Source organism: Nansenia antarctica (assembly GCF_963989245.1).
Source record: "Nansenia antarctica genome assembly, chromosome: 7".
Lineage (NCBI taxonomy): Eukaryota > Metazoa > Chordata > Actinopteri > Argentiniformes > Microstomatidae > Nansenia > Nansenia antarctica.
Genome location: NC_137677.1, coordinates 31,115,381 through 31,133,326, shown reverse-complemented (window position 1 = coordinate 31,133,326; position 17,946 = coordinate 31,115,381). Strand labels below are relative to the sequence as shown.

The 17,946-nt window shown below is 38.2% G+C and overlaps 1 protein-coding gene across 1 annotated transcript in view; it reads right to left on the bottom strand.

Moving 5' to 3' along the window:
- arl9 (ADP-ribosylation factor-like 9) overlaps nucleotides 1–11,883 on the bottom strand; it is a 14,618-nt gene extending 2,735 nt beyond the window's left edge. Inside the window, exon 1 of the mRNA XM_080536167.1 lies at nucleotides 11,564–11,883. Within this exon, the coding sequence (XP_080392293.1) occupies nucleotides 11,564–11,794 (231 nt within the window). The 5' untranslated portion in view covers nucleotides 11,795–11,883. The remainder of the gene's footprint in view (nucleotides 1–11,563) is intronic.
- Nucleotides 11,884–17,946: the final 6,063 nt, after the last annotated feature.

Below are 17,946 nucleotides of genomic sequence, written 5' to 3'. Positions count from 1 at the left end.
GCAGGGTGAGAGGGCTTTGGCCTTGGTAGTTTCGTAACAGGGTTGGATCCTGATTTGACAGACAGTGTTAGAGGGAGAACATGAAATGCATCCATCCATCCATCCATCCATCCATCCATCCATCCATCCATCCATCCATCAACCAGTGTATAGTCACACAAACCCTTCACTGGAGCATCAGCAGAATAGTTAGCTATAGCAGACAGCAGAATAGTTAGCTATAGCAGACAGCAGAATAGTTAGCTATAGCAGACAGCAGAATAGTTAGCTATAGCAGACAGTTTTAGTAACCTTCCTCACCTCCTCGCATTCACTTAGCATTTTCTTTTTAAATAGATAAATTAAATTCCATTTAAAATGTCCGACGTTGTTTAGGAGCTTTTCAATCAAAACGATTTTGAATAACGACTCAAATCAAAACAGATCGACGTTGATGAAACAAGGCTTTAATTCATACTCAGAACGCAGAGACAGAATAACTACAGGCTGGTTTCACTGTGTCAGGGTATTGGACCATCCTAGGGCCCAGAATTTTACCTGGTCGTTTACATAATCAGGAAAAGCTCTGGGCCCGTTTCTGGACCGAAAACTGACTTGTGGGCCTGTGGCGCCACCTCTGGTCAGCCCTAATATCTGACCTCTCTGTGGCTCCACCTCTGGTCAGCCCTCATATCTGACCTCTCTGTGGCTCCACCTCTGGTCAGCCCTAATATCTGACCTCTCTGTGGCTCCACCTCTGGTCAGCCCTAATATCTGACCTCTCTGTGGCTCCACCTCTGGTCAGCCCTCATATCTGACCTCTCTGTGGCTCCACCTCTGGTCAGCCCTCATATCTGACCTCTCTGCTGCAGCAGTGTGTTATTACCAGTCTGGCAACACTGACATGTCAAACTCGTCTAGTTATTAGTCTTCTGCTAGCATATCAGCCCAATAGAGCTCTCAGGTCCTCTGCTAGCATATCAGCCCAATAGAGCTCGCAGGTCTTCTGCTAGCATATCAGCCCAATAGAGCTCTCAGGTCTTCTGCTAGCATATCAGCCCAATAGAACTCTCAGGTCTTCTGACGCTGGTTTTCTCTGTGTACCACATGTACAAAAGAAGAGATCTGGTGAGGCTGCATTCTCATTTTATGCACCCAGATTGTGTCTCACTGTCAGTTTACATTAGGGATGCAACCTCAGCACATATGTTCAAGTCAAGACTAAATACCCATCTTTTTAATATTGCCTTTAAATGACTAAATGATTAAATGATGATTATATAATGATTAAAGCACTTTGAGCTGCAACGTTTGCAGGAAAAGCGCTATACAAATAAAGGTGGTTATTATTATTATTATTATTATTATTATTATTATTATTATCATTATTATTATTAGTTATAGACAGTAGCCTATGTTGTCTTGATGATTCCACACTACTAGGCCAGGTTCCCGGTTTAGTCACGGTCGTGTTGTTTATGGATGGTTTGGTTTGTTTGTTAACTACTTTTATACACATTCATTCTCTAGTTCCTTGTCGTTGTTTTTCATGAAGGTGACTACAGGCCATTTCCAATAGCAACCACAAACACATGTCGCTGTCAGGTCAGTCGGTGTGCCTCTAGAAAACCGACAGGTTCATAATCATACTAGAATAACACTACTATAGATACCTCTGTTACTAGAATAACACTACTATAGATACCTCTGTTGTCCCAGAATAACACTACTATAGATACCTCTGTTGTCCCAGAATAACACTACTATAGATACCTCTGTTGTCCTAGAATAACACTACTATAGATACCTCTGTTGTCCCAGAATAACACTACTATAGATACCTCTGTTGTCCCAGAATAACACTACTATAGATACCTCTGTTACTAGAATAACACTACTATAGATACCTCTGTTGTCCTAGAATAACACTACTATAGATACCTCTGTTGTCCTAGAATAACACTACTATAGATACCTCTGTTACTAGAATAACACTACTATAGATACCTCTGTTGTCCTAGAATAACACTACTATAGATACCTCTGTTGTCCCAGAATAACACTACTATAGATACCTCTGTTGTCCCAGAATAACACTACTATAGATACCTCTGTTGTCCCAGAATAACACTACTATAGATACCTCTGTTACTAGAATAACACTACTATAGATACCTCTGTTGTCCTAGAATAACACTACTATAGATACCTCTGTTACTAGAATAACACTACTATAGATACCTCTGTTACTAGAATAACACTACTATAGATACCTCTGTTGCTAGAATAACACTACTATAGATACCTCTGTTGTCCCAGAATAACACTACTATAGATACCTCTGTTACTAGAATAACACTACTATAGATACCTCTGTTACTAGAATAACACTACTATAGATACCTCTGTTGTCCCAGAATAACACTACTATAGATACCTCTGTTACTAGAATAACACTACTATAGATACCTCTGTTGTCCCAGAATAACACTACTGTACTATAGATACCTCTGTTGCTAGAATAACACTACTATAGATACCTCTGTTACTAGAATAACACTACTATAGATACCTCTGTTACTAGAATAACACTACTATAGATACCTCTGTTGTCCTAGAATAACACTACTATAGATACCTCTGTTGTCCTAGAATAACACTACTATAGATACCTCTGTTACTAGAATAACACTACTATAGATACCTCTGTTACTAGAATAACACTACTATAGATACCTCTGTTGTCCTAGAATAACACTACTATAGATACCTCTGTTGTCCTAGAATAACACTACTATAGATAGGGATGCTCCGATTTATCGGCCACCGATTTAAATCGTCCGATTTCACTCCAAATGACTTGATCGGTGATCGGCAAAAATGGCCGATCGCAAAAACCGATCCTTATTTTATTTTTTTTCCTGGGGAAGACAGATAACTGAACAGAAAACATAGGAGGACGTAACAGTATGTAAACCATGAAGGCCACGTTTATGATGTCTTTTATACAGCCATATCGACTGACTTGGGCTTCAGGCCCTAACTGGGTGATAGGCCAGACCTTTACTATGCCATAAAAATGGGTCTGCGTTTGCTTGGTGCCTAATGGATCAAAACTTTTGTCTAAAAAGCAAAAAATATGTAGGCTATCCAGTCAGTAGGCCTACAGTTATGTATTTTAAAAAAAAATCGGTATCGGTATCGGTTGATCTTGAGGAAAAAAATCGGTGATCGGTATCGGCCCCAAAAATCCAGATCGGAGCATCCCTAACTATAGATATCTCTGTTGTCCCAGAATAACACTACTATAGATACCTCTGTTGTCCTAGAATAACACTACTATAGATACCTCTGTTGTCCTAGAATAACACTACTATAGATACCTCTGTTGTCCCAGAATAACACTACTATAGATACCTCTGTTGTCCCAGAATAACACTACTATAGATACCTCTGTTGTCCCAGAATAACACTACTATAGATACCTCTGTTACTAGAATAACACTACTATAGATACCTCTGTTACTAGAATAACACTACTATAGATACCTCTGTTACTAGAATAACAATACTATAGATACCTCTGTTACTAGAATAACACTACTATAGATACCTCTGTTACTAGAATAACACTACTATAGATACCTCTGTTGTCCCAGAATAACACTACTATAGATACCTCTGTTGTCCCAGAATAACACTACTATAGATACCTCTGTTACTAGAATAACACTACTATAGATACCTCTGTTACTAGAATAACACTACTATAGATACCTCTGTTGTCCCAGAATAACACTACTATAGATACCTCTGTTGTCCCAGAATAACACTACTATAGATACCTCTGTTACTAGAATAACACTACTATAGATACCTCTGTTACTAGAATAACACTACTATAGATACCTCTGTTACTAGAATAACACTACTATAGATACCTCTGTTGTCCCAGAATAACACTACTATAGATACCTCTGTTACTAGAATAACACTACTATAGATACCTCTGTTACTAGAATAACACTACTATAGATACCTCTGTTGTCCCAGAATAACACTACTATAGATACCTCTGTTACTAGAATAACACTACTATAGATACCTCTGTTGTCCCAGAATAACACTACTATAGATACCTCTGTTGTCCCAGAATAACACTACTATAGATACCTCTGTTGTCCTAGAATAACACTACTATAGATACCTCTGTTGTCCTAGAATAACACTACTATAGATACCTCTGTTGTCCCAGAATAACACTACTATAGATACCTCTGTTGTCATAGAATAACACTACTATAGATACCTCTGTCACTAGAATAACACGTATAGGGATGCTCCGATCTGGATTTTTGGGGCCGATACCGATCACCGATTTTTTTCCTCAAGATCAACCGATACCGATACCGATTTTTTTAAAAATACATAACTGTAGGCCTACTGACTGGATAGCCTACATATTTTTTGCTTTTTAGACAAAAGTTTTGATCCATTAGGCACCAAGCAAACGCAGACCCATTTGTATGGCATAGTAAAGGTCTGGCCTATCACCCAGTTAGGGCCTGAAGCCCAAGTCAGTCGATATGGCTGTATAAAATACATCATAAACGTGGCCTTCATGGTTTACATACTGTTACGTCCTCCTATGTTTTCTGTTCAGTTATCAGAAAGAAAAAAAAGAAAAAAAAATCGTTTTTTGCGATCGGCCATTTTTGCCGATCACCGATCGAGTCATTTGGAGTGAAATCGGCCGATTTAAATCGGTGGCCGATAAATCGGAGCATCCCTAAGTACACTACTATAGATACCTCTGTTGTCCCAGAATAACACTACTATAGATACCTCTGTTACTAGAATAACACTACTATAGATACCTCTGTTACTAGAATAACACTACTATAGATACCTGTTGTCCCAGAATAACACTACGGTACTATAGATACCTCTGTTGTCCCAGAATAACACTACTATAGATACCTCTGTTACTAGAATAACACTACTATAGATACCTCTGTTGTCCCAGAATAACACTACTATAGATACCTCTGTTGCTAGAATAACACTACTATAGATACCTCTGTTACTAGAATAACACTACTATAGATACCTCTGTTACTAGAATAACACTACTATAGATACCTCTGTTGTCCTAGAATAACACTACTATAGATACCTCTGTTGTCCTAGAATAACACTACTATAGATACCCCTGTTGTCCCAGAATAACACTACTATAGATACCTCTGTTGTCCCAGAATAACACTACTATAGATACCTCTGTTACTAGAATAACACTACTATAGATACCTCTGTTACTAGAATAACACTACTATAGATACCTCTGTTACTAGAATAACACTACTATAGATACCTCTGTTGTCCCAGAATAACACTACTATAGATACCTCTGTTACTAGAATAACACTACTATAGATACCTCTGTTACTAGAATAACACTACTATAGATACCTCTGTTGTCCCAGAATAACACTACTATAGATACCTCTGTTGTCCCAGAATAACACTACTATAGATACCTCTGTTGTCCTAGAATAACACTACTATAGATACCTCTGTTGTCCTAGAATAACACTACTATAGATACCTCTGTTGTCCCAGAATAACACTACTATAGATACCTCTGTTGTCCTAGAATAACACTACTATAGATACCTCTGTTACTAGAATAACACGTACACTACTATAGATACCTCTGTTGTCCCAGAATAACACTACTATAGATACCTCTGTTACTAGAATAACACTACTATAGATACCTCTGTTACTAGAATAACACTACTATAGATACCTCTGTTGTCCCAGAATAACACTACTATAGATACCTCTGTTGTCCCAGAATAACACTACTATAGATACCTCTGTTACTAGAATAACACTACTATAGATACCTCTGTTGTCCCAGAATAACACTACTATAGATACCTCTGTTGCTAGAATAACACTACTATAGATACCTCTGTTACTAGAATAACACTACTATAGATACCTCTGTTACTAGAATAACACTACTATAGATACCTCTGTTGTCCTAGAATAACACTACTATAGATACCTCTGTTGTCCTAGAATAACACTACTATAGATACCTCTGTTACTAGAATAACACTACTATAGATACCTCTGTTACTAGAATAACACTACTATAGATACCTCTGTTGTCCTAGAATAACACTACTATAGATACCTCTGTTACTAGAATAACACTACTATAGATACCTCTGTTACTAGAATAACACTACTATAGATACCTCTGTTGCTAGAATAACACTACTATAGATACCTCTGTTGTCCCTAATAACACTACTATAGATACCTATGTTGTCCCAGAATAACACTACTATAGATACCGCTGTTGTCCCAGAATAACACTACTATAGATACCTCTGTTGTCCCAGAATAACACTACTATAGATACCTCTGTTGTCCCAGAATAACACTACTATAGATACCTCTATTGTCCTAGAATAACACTACTATAGATACCTCTGTTACTAGAATAACACTACTATAGATACCTCTGTTACTAGAATAACACTACTATAGATACCTCTGTTGTCCTAGAATAACACTACTATAGATACCTCTGTTACTAGAATAACACTACTATAGATACCTCTGTTGTCCCAGAATAACACTACTATAGATACCTCTGTTGTCCTAGAATAACACTACTATAGGTACCTCTGTTACTAGAATAACACTACTATAGATACCTCTGTTACTAGAATAACACTACTATAGATACCTCTGTTACTAGAATAACACTACTATAGATACCTCTGTTACTAGAATAACACTACTATAGATACCTCTGTTGTCCCAGAATAACACTACTATAGATACCTCTGTTACTAGAATAACACTACTATAGATACCTCTGTTGTCCCAGAATAACACTACTATAGATACCTCTGTTGTCCCAGAATAACACTACCGTATTTTCCGGACTATAAGTCGCGGTTTTTTTCATACTTTGGCTGGTCCTGCGACTTATAGTCAGGTGCGACTTATATATCAATAATTCATAATCTCTGACTGACATGAACTGACATACGGTAATCTCTGACTGACATGAACCAAGGAGTAAATCCGCTAGCGCCTCATACACGATAGAATAGCCATTATACTTGACAATGTGGACATTAAACACGACAATGTGGACATTAAACATGATGTTATGGACCTTATACACAATGTTATGGACGTTAGAAACGATATTAAAGTCATTTATTCCTTCCAGAGGCTGTTTAACGTTGCAATGTTGTACCCGCGAGTAGCATTTTGCTACTTCCGGTAGCGCTTCATACGCGATAGAATAGCCATTATACTCGACAATGTGGACATTAAACACGACAATGTGGACATTAAACATGATGTTATGGACCTTATACACAATGTTATGGACGTTAGAAACGATATTAAAGTCATTTATTCCTTCCAGAGGCTGTTTAACGTTGCAATGTTGTACCCGCGAGTAGCATTTTGCTACTTCCGGTAGCGCTTCATACGCGATAGAATAGCCATTATACTCGACAATGTGGACATTAAACCCGACAATGTGGACATTAAACATGATGTTATGGACCTTATACACAATGTTATGGACGTTAGAAACGATATTAAAGTCATTTATTACCTTTTAGAGGCTGTTCAAAGTTTCATTTTTCCTCCGCGACGCCATGTTGTTAGCCCCGCGCTAGCTAGCGGACTTTACACTCGATAATACAAGTATTCCTTAACCTTTCAGAAGAAGTTTCAACGTGAATTATGTCCTTCCTGGGCTTACAAATCCTCTCATGTCTCTTCACAGTGCCAGACTAGAGTCAAGCTCAACAGGGTCTTCTTTCCCCGCTGATTCCGCCAAGCCCGTTCCCTTGAACCATGCGACTTATAGTCCAGTGCGACTTATATGTGGTTTTTTCCTCTTCATGGCCCATTTTTGGCCTGCTGCGACTTATACTCGGGTGCGACTTATAGTCCGGAAATACTATAGATACCTCTGTTGTCCTAGAATAACACTACTATAGACAGGGGTGCACATAACTTTTTGGGGCCAGTGCTCAGAGGAGCACCTAGGGATGCTGCTTGGTGCTCCCCGAGCTCGCGAGTCACGACCCGTCCAACAGGATGGATAAAAAAAGGATACATGGATAACTTATATTAGCAAAACGACATTTATTCATAAATAAAGATGAACGAACAAATTATTGTGTGCAAAACAAAAGAAACAAATGCAAAATCAAATGACTGCTCTTTAAGCATGAAAGTCTGTCAGACTCCTTTAAACACAATGAAATCAACTGACATCTCTTTAAGCACTAACTGAATGTCTGTTCTTTAAACACAATGAAATCAACTGACATCTCTTTAAGCACTGCTCTGTTCTGTAAACACTGAAATCAACTTTTCAACAAAAAGTTACAGCCTAAGCATTTATTTATGCTACAAGCTTAATCATCATCATCACTGCTCTCTTGACTGCTGTAAGTTATCACTGTCCTCAATTTCAACCATGGTAGAGGATGTTGTAGGCCATCACTTTAAATAGCTCATTATTTTGATTGTGCAACAAAGTCTTTTTTTTTCTTTCTAATAGAATTCCCAACCATATTCCCTGGGTCAGGGGTCTAGGTGCGATAATGAAGCTGTAAAACAAACGTCTGAACGTTTGAAAGCTTCAGAGAATAGAAACGTGAAGTTCCTTGGTGTTGTTTTTCCTTTTAGCGACTAGTCGTTCGGGACTGAATTGTCACGTGTCGGCGTGATAACCGTGCGATACGCGGAATGAAAGTACAAGTTACGATACTTTCCGAATGTTTTCGTGAGGGGAGTCGCCGTGGTCGTTGTGATGGCGTTACGGGGCTTGCAGTGATGCAGCAGTCAGCAGTCAGCAGGTGGATTTTGAGGAAGTAAATTCCTCTCCCAGCGCTCCCAGCTGTTGGTGCGCAAGAGCGCGTTCATGCCGCTGATCTTCCGCGCAGCATGCATTTTGGCGACGCATGCGCACTGGCGCACCAGTTATGTGCACCCCTGACTATAGATACCTCTGTTGTCCTAGAATAACACTACTATAGATACCTCTGTTGCTAGAATAACACTACTATAGATACCTCTGTTGTCCCAGAATAACACTACTATAGATACCTCTGTTACTAGAATAACACTACTATAGATACCCCTGTTACTAGAATAACACTACTATAGATACCTCTGTTGTCCCAGAATAACACTACTATAGATACCTCTGTTACTAGAATAACACTACTATAGATACCTCTGTTGTCCCAGAATAACACTACTATAGATACCTCTGTTGCTAGAATAACACTACTATAGATACCTCTGTTACTAGAATAACACTACTATAGATACCTCTGTTACTAGAATAACACTACTATAGATACCTCTGTTGTCCTAGAATAACACTACTATAGATACCTCTGTTGTCCTAGAATAACACTACTATAGATACCTCTGTTACTAGAATAACACTACTATAGATACCTCTGTTACTAGAATAACACTACTATAGATACCTCTGTTGTCCTAGAATAACACTACTATAGATACCTCTGTTACTAGAATAACACTACTATAGATACCTCTGTTACTAGAATAACACTACTATAGATACCTCTGTTGCTAGAATAACACTACTATAGATACCTCTGTTGTCCCTAATAACACTACTATAGATACCTATGTTGTCCCAGAATAACACTACTATAGATACCTCTGTTGTCCCAGAATAACACTACTATAGATACCTCTGTTGTCCCAGAATAACACTACTATAGATACCTCTGTTGTCCCAGAATAACACTACTATAGATACCTCTGTTGTCCTAGAATAACACTACTATAGATACCTCTGTTACTAGAATAACACTACTATAGATACCTCTGTTACTAGAATAACACTACTATAGATACCTCTGTTGTCCTAGAATAACACTACTATAGATACCTCTGTTACTAGAATAACACTACTATAGATACCTCTGTTACTAGAATAACACTACTATAGATACATCTGTTGCTAGAATAACACTACTATAGATACCTCTGTTGTCCCAGAATAACACTACTATAGATACCTCTGTTACTAGAATAACACTACTATAGATACCTCTGTTACTAGAATAACACTACTATAGATACCTCTGTTGTCCCAGAATAACACTACTATAGATACCTCTGTTACTAGAATAACACTACTATAGATACCTCTGTTGTCCCAGAATAACACTACTATAGATACCTCTGTTGTCCCAGAATAACACTACTATAGATACCTCTGTTGTCCTAGAATAACACTACTATAGATACCTCTGTTGTCCTAGAATAACACTACTATAGATACCTCTGTTGTCCCAGAATAACACTACTATAGATACCTCTGTTGTCCTAGAATAACACTACTATAGATACCTCTGTTACTAGAATAACACGTACACTACTATAGATACCTCTGTTGTCCCAGAATAACACTACTATAGATACCTCTGTTACTAGAATAACACTACTATAGATACCTCTGTTACTAGAATAACACTACTATAGATACCTCTGTTGTCCCAGAATAACACTACTATAGATACCTCTGTTGTCCCAGAATAACACTACTATAGATACCTCTGTTGCTAGAATAACACTACTATAGATACCTCTGTTACTAGAATAACACTACTATAGATACCTCTGTTACTAGAATAACACTACTATAGATACCTCTGTTGTCCTAGAATAACACTACTATAGTATAGATACCTCTGTTGTCCTAGAATAACACTACTATAGATACCTCTGTTACTAGAATAACACTACTATAGATACCTCTGTTACTAGAATAACACTACTATAGATACCTCTGTTGTCCCAGAATAACACTACTATAGATACCTCTGTTACTAGAATAACACTACTATAGATACCTCTGTTGTCCTAGAATAACACTACTATAGATACCTCTGTTACTAGAATAACACTACTATAGATACCTCTGTTACTAGAATAACACTACTATAGATACCTCTGTTGTCCTAGAATAACACTACTATAGATACCTCTGTTACTAGAATAACACTACTATAGATACCTCTGTTACTAGAATAACACTACTATAGATACCTCTGTTGCTAGAATAACACTACTATATACCTCTGTTGTCCCAGGATAACACTACTATAGATACCTCTGTTACTAGAATAACACTACTATAGATACCTCTGTTGTCCCAGAATAACACTACTATAGATACCTCTGTTGTCCTAGAATAACACTACTATAGATACCTCTGTTACTAGAATAACACTACTATAGATACCTCTGTTGTCCCAGAATAACACTACAATAGATACCTCTGTTACTAGAATAACACTACTATAGATACCTCTGTTGTCCCAGAATAACACTACTATAGATACCTCTGTTACTAGAATAACACTACTATAGATACCTCTGTTGTCCCAGAATAACACTACTATAGATACCTCTGTTGTCCCAGAATAACACTACTATAGATACCTCTGTTGTCCCAGAATAACACTACTATAGATACCTCTGTTGTCCCAGAGACATGTGCTTCCAGGAGGGGCTGTTTAACCTCTGGGTCAGGGTTGTTCTCTGGGTCAGGGTGGTTCTCTGGGTCAGGGTGGTTCTCTGGTTGAGGTGGTTGAGGTGGTTTAGTGTGAGGTGTCTCCTGGGTCACATAGGTCCAGATCACATATGCTGCTGCTCCTCCGGCCAGGGCCAGCCCAGCCACCACCCCGGCTGCTCTCAACCCAGGCATGTTTTTTTGGGGGGGGGATAATCAATGTAAAACGTTGTGTTTCACATGTCTTTGGACGTCGTAGTAACTCCCACAAAGCTACAAGTGTGTTAGCATCCTCCTGTGTTAGCGACCTGCTGCAGCAGACAGGATCAGGCGACAGAGGCTGCTCGTTCTCAACGCGAGACTTCCTCGTTCTCAACGCGAGACTTCCTCGTTCTCAACGCGAGACTTGAGAAGGGTCCAGCTGCCCAAGTATATCCAGCTGCAGACATCAAATCCATCACCCGGAAACGTGATGGATCATACGTCATCATACCGCGCCTGCATATTTGCATAGACTACGTCATCGCCTTACTACGGTGGAAACTACGAGAAGGGTCCAGCTGCGGATATCAAATCCATCACCCGGAAATGTGATGTACCATACGTCATCATACCGCGCCTGCATATTTGCATAGACTACGTCATCGCCTTACTACGGTGGAAACTACGGTGAAACCATGAATCGCCTTACTACGGTGGAAACTACGGAAAAAAACTAATATGTAGAGTACAGTCCTATCAATTGTTCGAAAAGGAGTAGGAAGAAGCCTGTCCTACCCCTGTTTATACTTAACAATTATGCTTACATTATATAATCCAATTAATTAATACATATATTTCAGTATCATCCGTTCTAATACTTTTTCATTAAAAATAATTTAAACCTTTTTTAAAATAGAGCAATAGAGCAATATTTCTGCTTTCCTTCATATTTTCTTCATATTTTTGAGATTAGGAACAAGTTATTAGTGTGATCACGATATCCGACCTCATGTACAATCCTCATAGCTTTTTTCTGTAGTGTAATCAATGGGTTTAAAGTGCTTTTATATTCATTTCCCCATATCTCCACACAGTAACTCAAATAGGGTAAGACAAGACAACAATATAGAGTATACAACATCCTCTGTTCCAGAATATGTTTTGCCCTGCACAATACTGCAATACTCCTTGATACTTTGGATCTAACGTATCTTATATGAGATTTCCAACAGAATTTACTGGGCTTAAAGTGCAGACTCTCAGCTTTAGGTTAAGGGTATTCACATCCAAATTGAAGGAAGGGTTTATGAATTATAGCTCATATATAATAACCAAAAGTAATTAGACAATTGACTCAAAAGCTGTTTCATGGGCCAGTGTGGGCTATTTATTCCTTCATTATTTCTTTATCAATTAAGCAGGTAAAAGGTCTGAGTTGATTCCAAGTGTGGCATTTGCATTTGGAGGCTGTTGCTGTATACGCACAACATGCAGTCAACAGAGCTCTCAATGCAACTGAAACAGGCCATCCTTAGGCTGTAAAAACAAAACAAAAATCCATCAGAGAGATAGTGGGAACATTAATACTGGCCAAATGAACTGTTTGGTACATTCTGAGAAAAAAAGAATGCACTGGTGAGTGTGATGACATGGACATGCATGGCTTCCAATGGCACTGGGTCACTAGTGTTTATTGATGATGTGAAGACAGAAGCAGACAGATGAATTCTGAAGTGTTTAGGGATATTCTGTCTGCTCAGATTCAGACAAATTCAGCAAAGTTGATTGGATGGTGCTTCACAATACAGATGGACAATGACCCAAAATATAGTGTGTAAGCAACCCAGGACTTTTTTAAGGCAAAGAAGTGGAATATTCTGCAATGGCCAGAGTCAATCACCTGATCTCAACCCAATCAAGCATGCATTTCACTTGCTGAAGACAAAACTAAAGGCAGAAAGACCCACGAACAAACAACAACTGAAGACTGCTGCAGTAAAGGCCTGACAAAGCATCACAAAGGAGGAAACCCAGCATTTGGTGATGTCCATGTGTTCCAGACTTCAGGCAGGCAAACATTTTACTTACAGTACAGGCCAAAAGTTTGGACACACCTTCTCATTCAATGTGTTTCCTTTATTTCCATGACTATTTACATTGTAGATTCTCACTGAAGGCATCAAAACTATGAATGAACACATGTGGAATGATGTACTTAACAAAAAAGTGTGAAATAACTCTAAATATGTCTTATATTTTAGATTCCTCAAAGTAGCCACCCTTTGCTTTTTTGTTGTTAATAAAATATATTTTTGTTGTTGTTAATAAAATATATAATAATAATATTAAATATATATATAATAACATATTATTATTAACACATATTATATTAAATATTATTATTATATATTTTATTAACAACAACAAAGCAAAGGGTGGCTACTTTGAGGAATCTAAAATATATGACATATTTTTCTGAGTTATTTCACACTTTATTGTTAAATACATAATTGTTGCTTGTTGTTTTTGTGTTTTCCGTATCTCCTGTATTGTCAGTGTCTTTGAGCCTCGGAAAAGCGCTATATAAATGTAATGAATTATTATTATTTATTATAATTCCTATGTGTTCATTCATAGTTTTGATGCCTTCAGTGAGAATCTACAATGTACCAAATAGTCATGAAAATAAAGGAAACGCATTGAATGAGAAGGTGTGTCCAAACTTTTGGCCTGTACTGTATGATTGTTAATTTGTCCAATTACTTTTGAGACTGTGTATAAAAATGGTTGCAATTCCTAAATGTTTCATACAATATTTTTGTTCAACCCCTTGAATTAAAGCTTAAAGTATGCACTTCAATTACATCTTGATTGTTTCATTTCAAATCCTTTGTGGTGGCATACAGAGACAAAATTATGGAAATTGTGTCAGTGTCCAAATACTTCCAGACCTAACTGTATATAAATAAAAGAATGTCAATGACCCCAGGTGTGGGACTTTATTAGGTCAAACAGGTTTGAGGGGTCAGGCAAAGGACTTGGTGGAGTCAGGCAAGGGTCAGGCGATCATCGTTGTAATCCATGGAGCAGGGCAGGAACCGTGGTGCAAGGTGCTGGGCTGGAGGTGTCCATGGTGCTGAGTGCACACTGATGAGCTAAATAAAACATTCTATTTCTGATGAGTCAACAGCACTAGGGCTCCTTCACAAAACCCTTACTGGAATCTTCATACACTCTGTGAATTAGTCTTTACTTTCTGATGAGTCAACAGCAATAACCCCATCCAGTGCGACATGTAGATAGCATATATTTAGAATATGTAAAATGCAAACACCAGAAATGCAAGAAAGTTTATGAGGTATACCAAATGGAATTAGTGTTACAACCCTTCTGTCTAGAGTAAAATAAGGGCCTAACAGGGTAGAGTGCAGAATGTACAGGTGTGTTGCAACACAAATGCCCCAAAAAAGTGTACAAGGGATCAAATCAATTCAAGCTTTATTTGTATAGCGCATCTCACAAGATGCGACTCAATGCGCTTCAATCAAGACATCATTGCTGATTGCACTTTAGCACAAGTGCTCTTTCAACATTGTCTCTATGGTCTTTCAGCTTCCTTTTCTGTTCTTCGCTCACATTTTCGACCATATAATGGTGAGACAGCTGCTTCTCACTGTTGAGACAAAATGTTATAAAGAAGTGATTAATAATTAATTTAAGAAACTCACATTCATCAGTGGTTGCAAACTGTCATGGAAATTGTATTAGCACTCTCCTCATGTTTCCAGCTTACCTCAAGTCATACTGTGGTCCACATGTATACATTTCCATGGCTTTCTCATTGGAAACACAGTTTACAGCTGCAATGGCGTGGACTGTTGCCTGTGTCATGAAGTGATTAAAGCCACACGTTAACCAGTTATAGTAAAATGTAGACATCTAAGAAGGTTGTGCCATGTTGCAGGTGACAACTAAGCAAGACCTGATATGAGCAAATGGCATTATAAGATCCTACTGGATATTGACCATGAGTTAAAGTGTGACATATGTTATAATATGAAATGTGTAGTCTATAAATAAATAAAAAGTGTCAGTGAATTGTCACCTCTGGCAGAAGCACATCAATGACGAATGCCACCGGATCAGCCAATGTTGTCTGTGTTTTTTTTAACACTCCTGAGAGGAAGTTAACTAGTCTGTCCATTTGGTCATCATCGTCAAAGAAGATGACGCCTGTGGCCTTCTTTTTTGCCCAAAGAGACTTGACTTGTCCTGCCATGATTGCCTGCAAATATATAGTTTGTTGGGAGGATGCTCTATGTAAATGTACAATCACTACACAAATATAAAACATTTCACTTTCATTATTTATATTATGCTTAAATGTGTCACTTGCACATTTCAGTTGCAAACTCACTTCAAGATGTTGCAGTAAGCCTTTGTCCTGAGTGATGAAATCCACTAACAAGTCATTGGTCACTCTTCATTGGTGTTGGGGCTTGTTGAGCCCTTTCCTAAAATAATAATACAGTGCTTAACCATGTTACAATGAAAAGGTGCAGTTAAGTACTGAATGAGTCACTTTCTTTCCTTGATCATTTGCACTTCCTTACTTACCTCAAGTGTCCTGATAGAAAGTGTGGTTTCACTTTCCAGGCTTCTGACATCTTTGTCCATGGTAACATCACTTTCCTAAATGGATACACACATAAGCATGACTATGTGTACAGCTGTGAATGGTGGATAGTATGTTTGTATGCAATAAACTTCATTCACACTAACCAATTCTTTAGGAGGAAAGCTGTAAGGCCTCTTGAAGTACGTGTGGTCCTCGTCAGTGTCCAGTGGCATCTGTACAGAGTCCACCATTATTTCCCGTATGTTTTACATGAAAGGGTTAACTACTTCAAAAAGAGATCCAGGCTGGATTCAGAATGACACAGTACCACTAAACATATTGCATGTGCCATAAAGTTGCATGGAGTATGTGTTTTAGGAGCAGTAGCCCATTCAGAAACAGGCACACGGTCATAGATACTTAGTGAGAGATGCACTGACCATGGTGTTGCTTGCATGACTCCTTTTAACACTTGAATAGGTCCTAAATACAGGTGGGACACTGTCGTGAAGGGTCGCTCTTCCTTCCTCACTAAAGTGAGCAAACTTCCTTCCAAATCTGAAATTAACACACATTATCTTCACCGGAAGGTTGAATTGTAGGGCCAGGTGTTACCCCAAAGTCCTCTTGATAATAAATGTACAAATACAATTATTATTTTTGTAGCACTGCAGCATACCCTTCCAGCCCAAGGTTTTCCACCAGGACAATACACCACCACCTTATCAGGAGAGACATGTCATCCTAAAGAAAGAGCAGTTACTCAATTTGCATTCAAAGTCTTATAGCATATTGATATAATGGGTTCTTGTTTTCTTAATACTTACAATGCTGAAGTCAAAGGTAGCCTCCATGGCGAAATACCAGGCATACTGTAATGAGAAAAGACACAAAGACAAGATTACCATGTGACAGCTTATAACTCAGTGAGAAGGTAGTCACACACATCCAATGAAATGTACATGGCTGATAACTCCATAGGAAAGTGGTATGAGAGGTCTGCACACATGAATGTTCCTTAATACCGCCAGGACAAACATCATAGGCAGGTCAGTACTAAGTTACAAAAACAACATGTTGTTGATTGGCGCTTTGACCTCGATATCTGGGGGGCTGTCTGAGACGTAATTGCTGGAGCCGTCGTCCCCACAGCAGCTGGGAGTTGAGTGCAACACTTTTTTAAGTGATTAAGAAAATACTCCTTACGCGTAATGACTCGGGGGCAAAAGCCACAGTGATAATGGCTGTTGGCCACACAGTCACAGTGGCATTTATAAAAAGCATATCCTAAAAGAAATAAAGAAAGTGATTTAGAAGATAGGCCTACTAGAAACATACCAATAAGTTGTATTTTTGTAAATACATAATTTGAAAAAAGGTGTTTGTGAGAACAATACATAATCATGTCACTAACAATAATAGACCCCTGGTCTGAGATAGATTACTATTCCTGCTACGACTGGTGAATTGATGATTCACTTGCTTAGTCAAAAGTATTGATTAAAAGTCGCTTTGGAAACAGGCGTCTGCTAAATGCCCAAACTTTTATTAAATAAAAATTCGATAACATAGGGTCCATGCCTATAACTTGAACTTTTGCATTTGAATTAATAATTAAACCCACATTAGGTAATTAATTCAGCGTTGCTAACAGGTCAGAACCGTAATATAAATCTAATGTGGAATGTGAAAGCTCACACAAACATCAAATGAGCCCACAATGTCTGATCTAAAAATAATTTACACC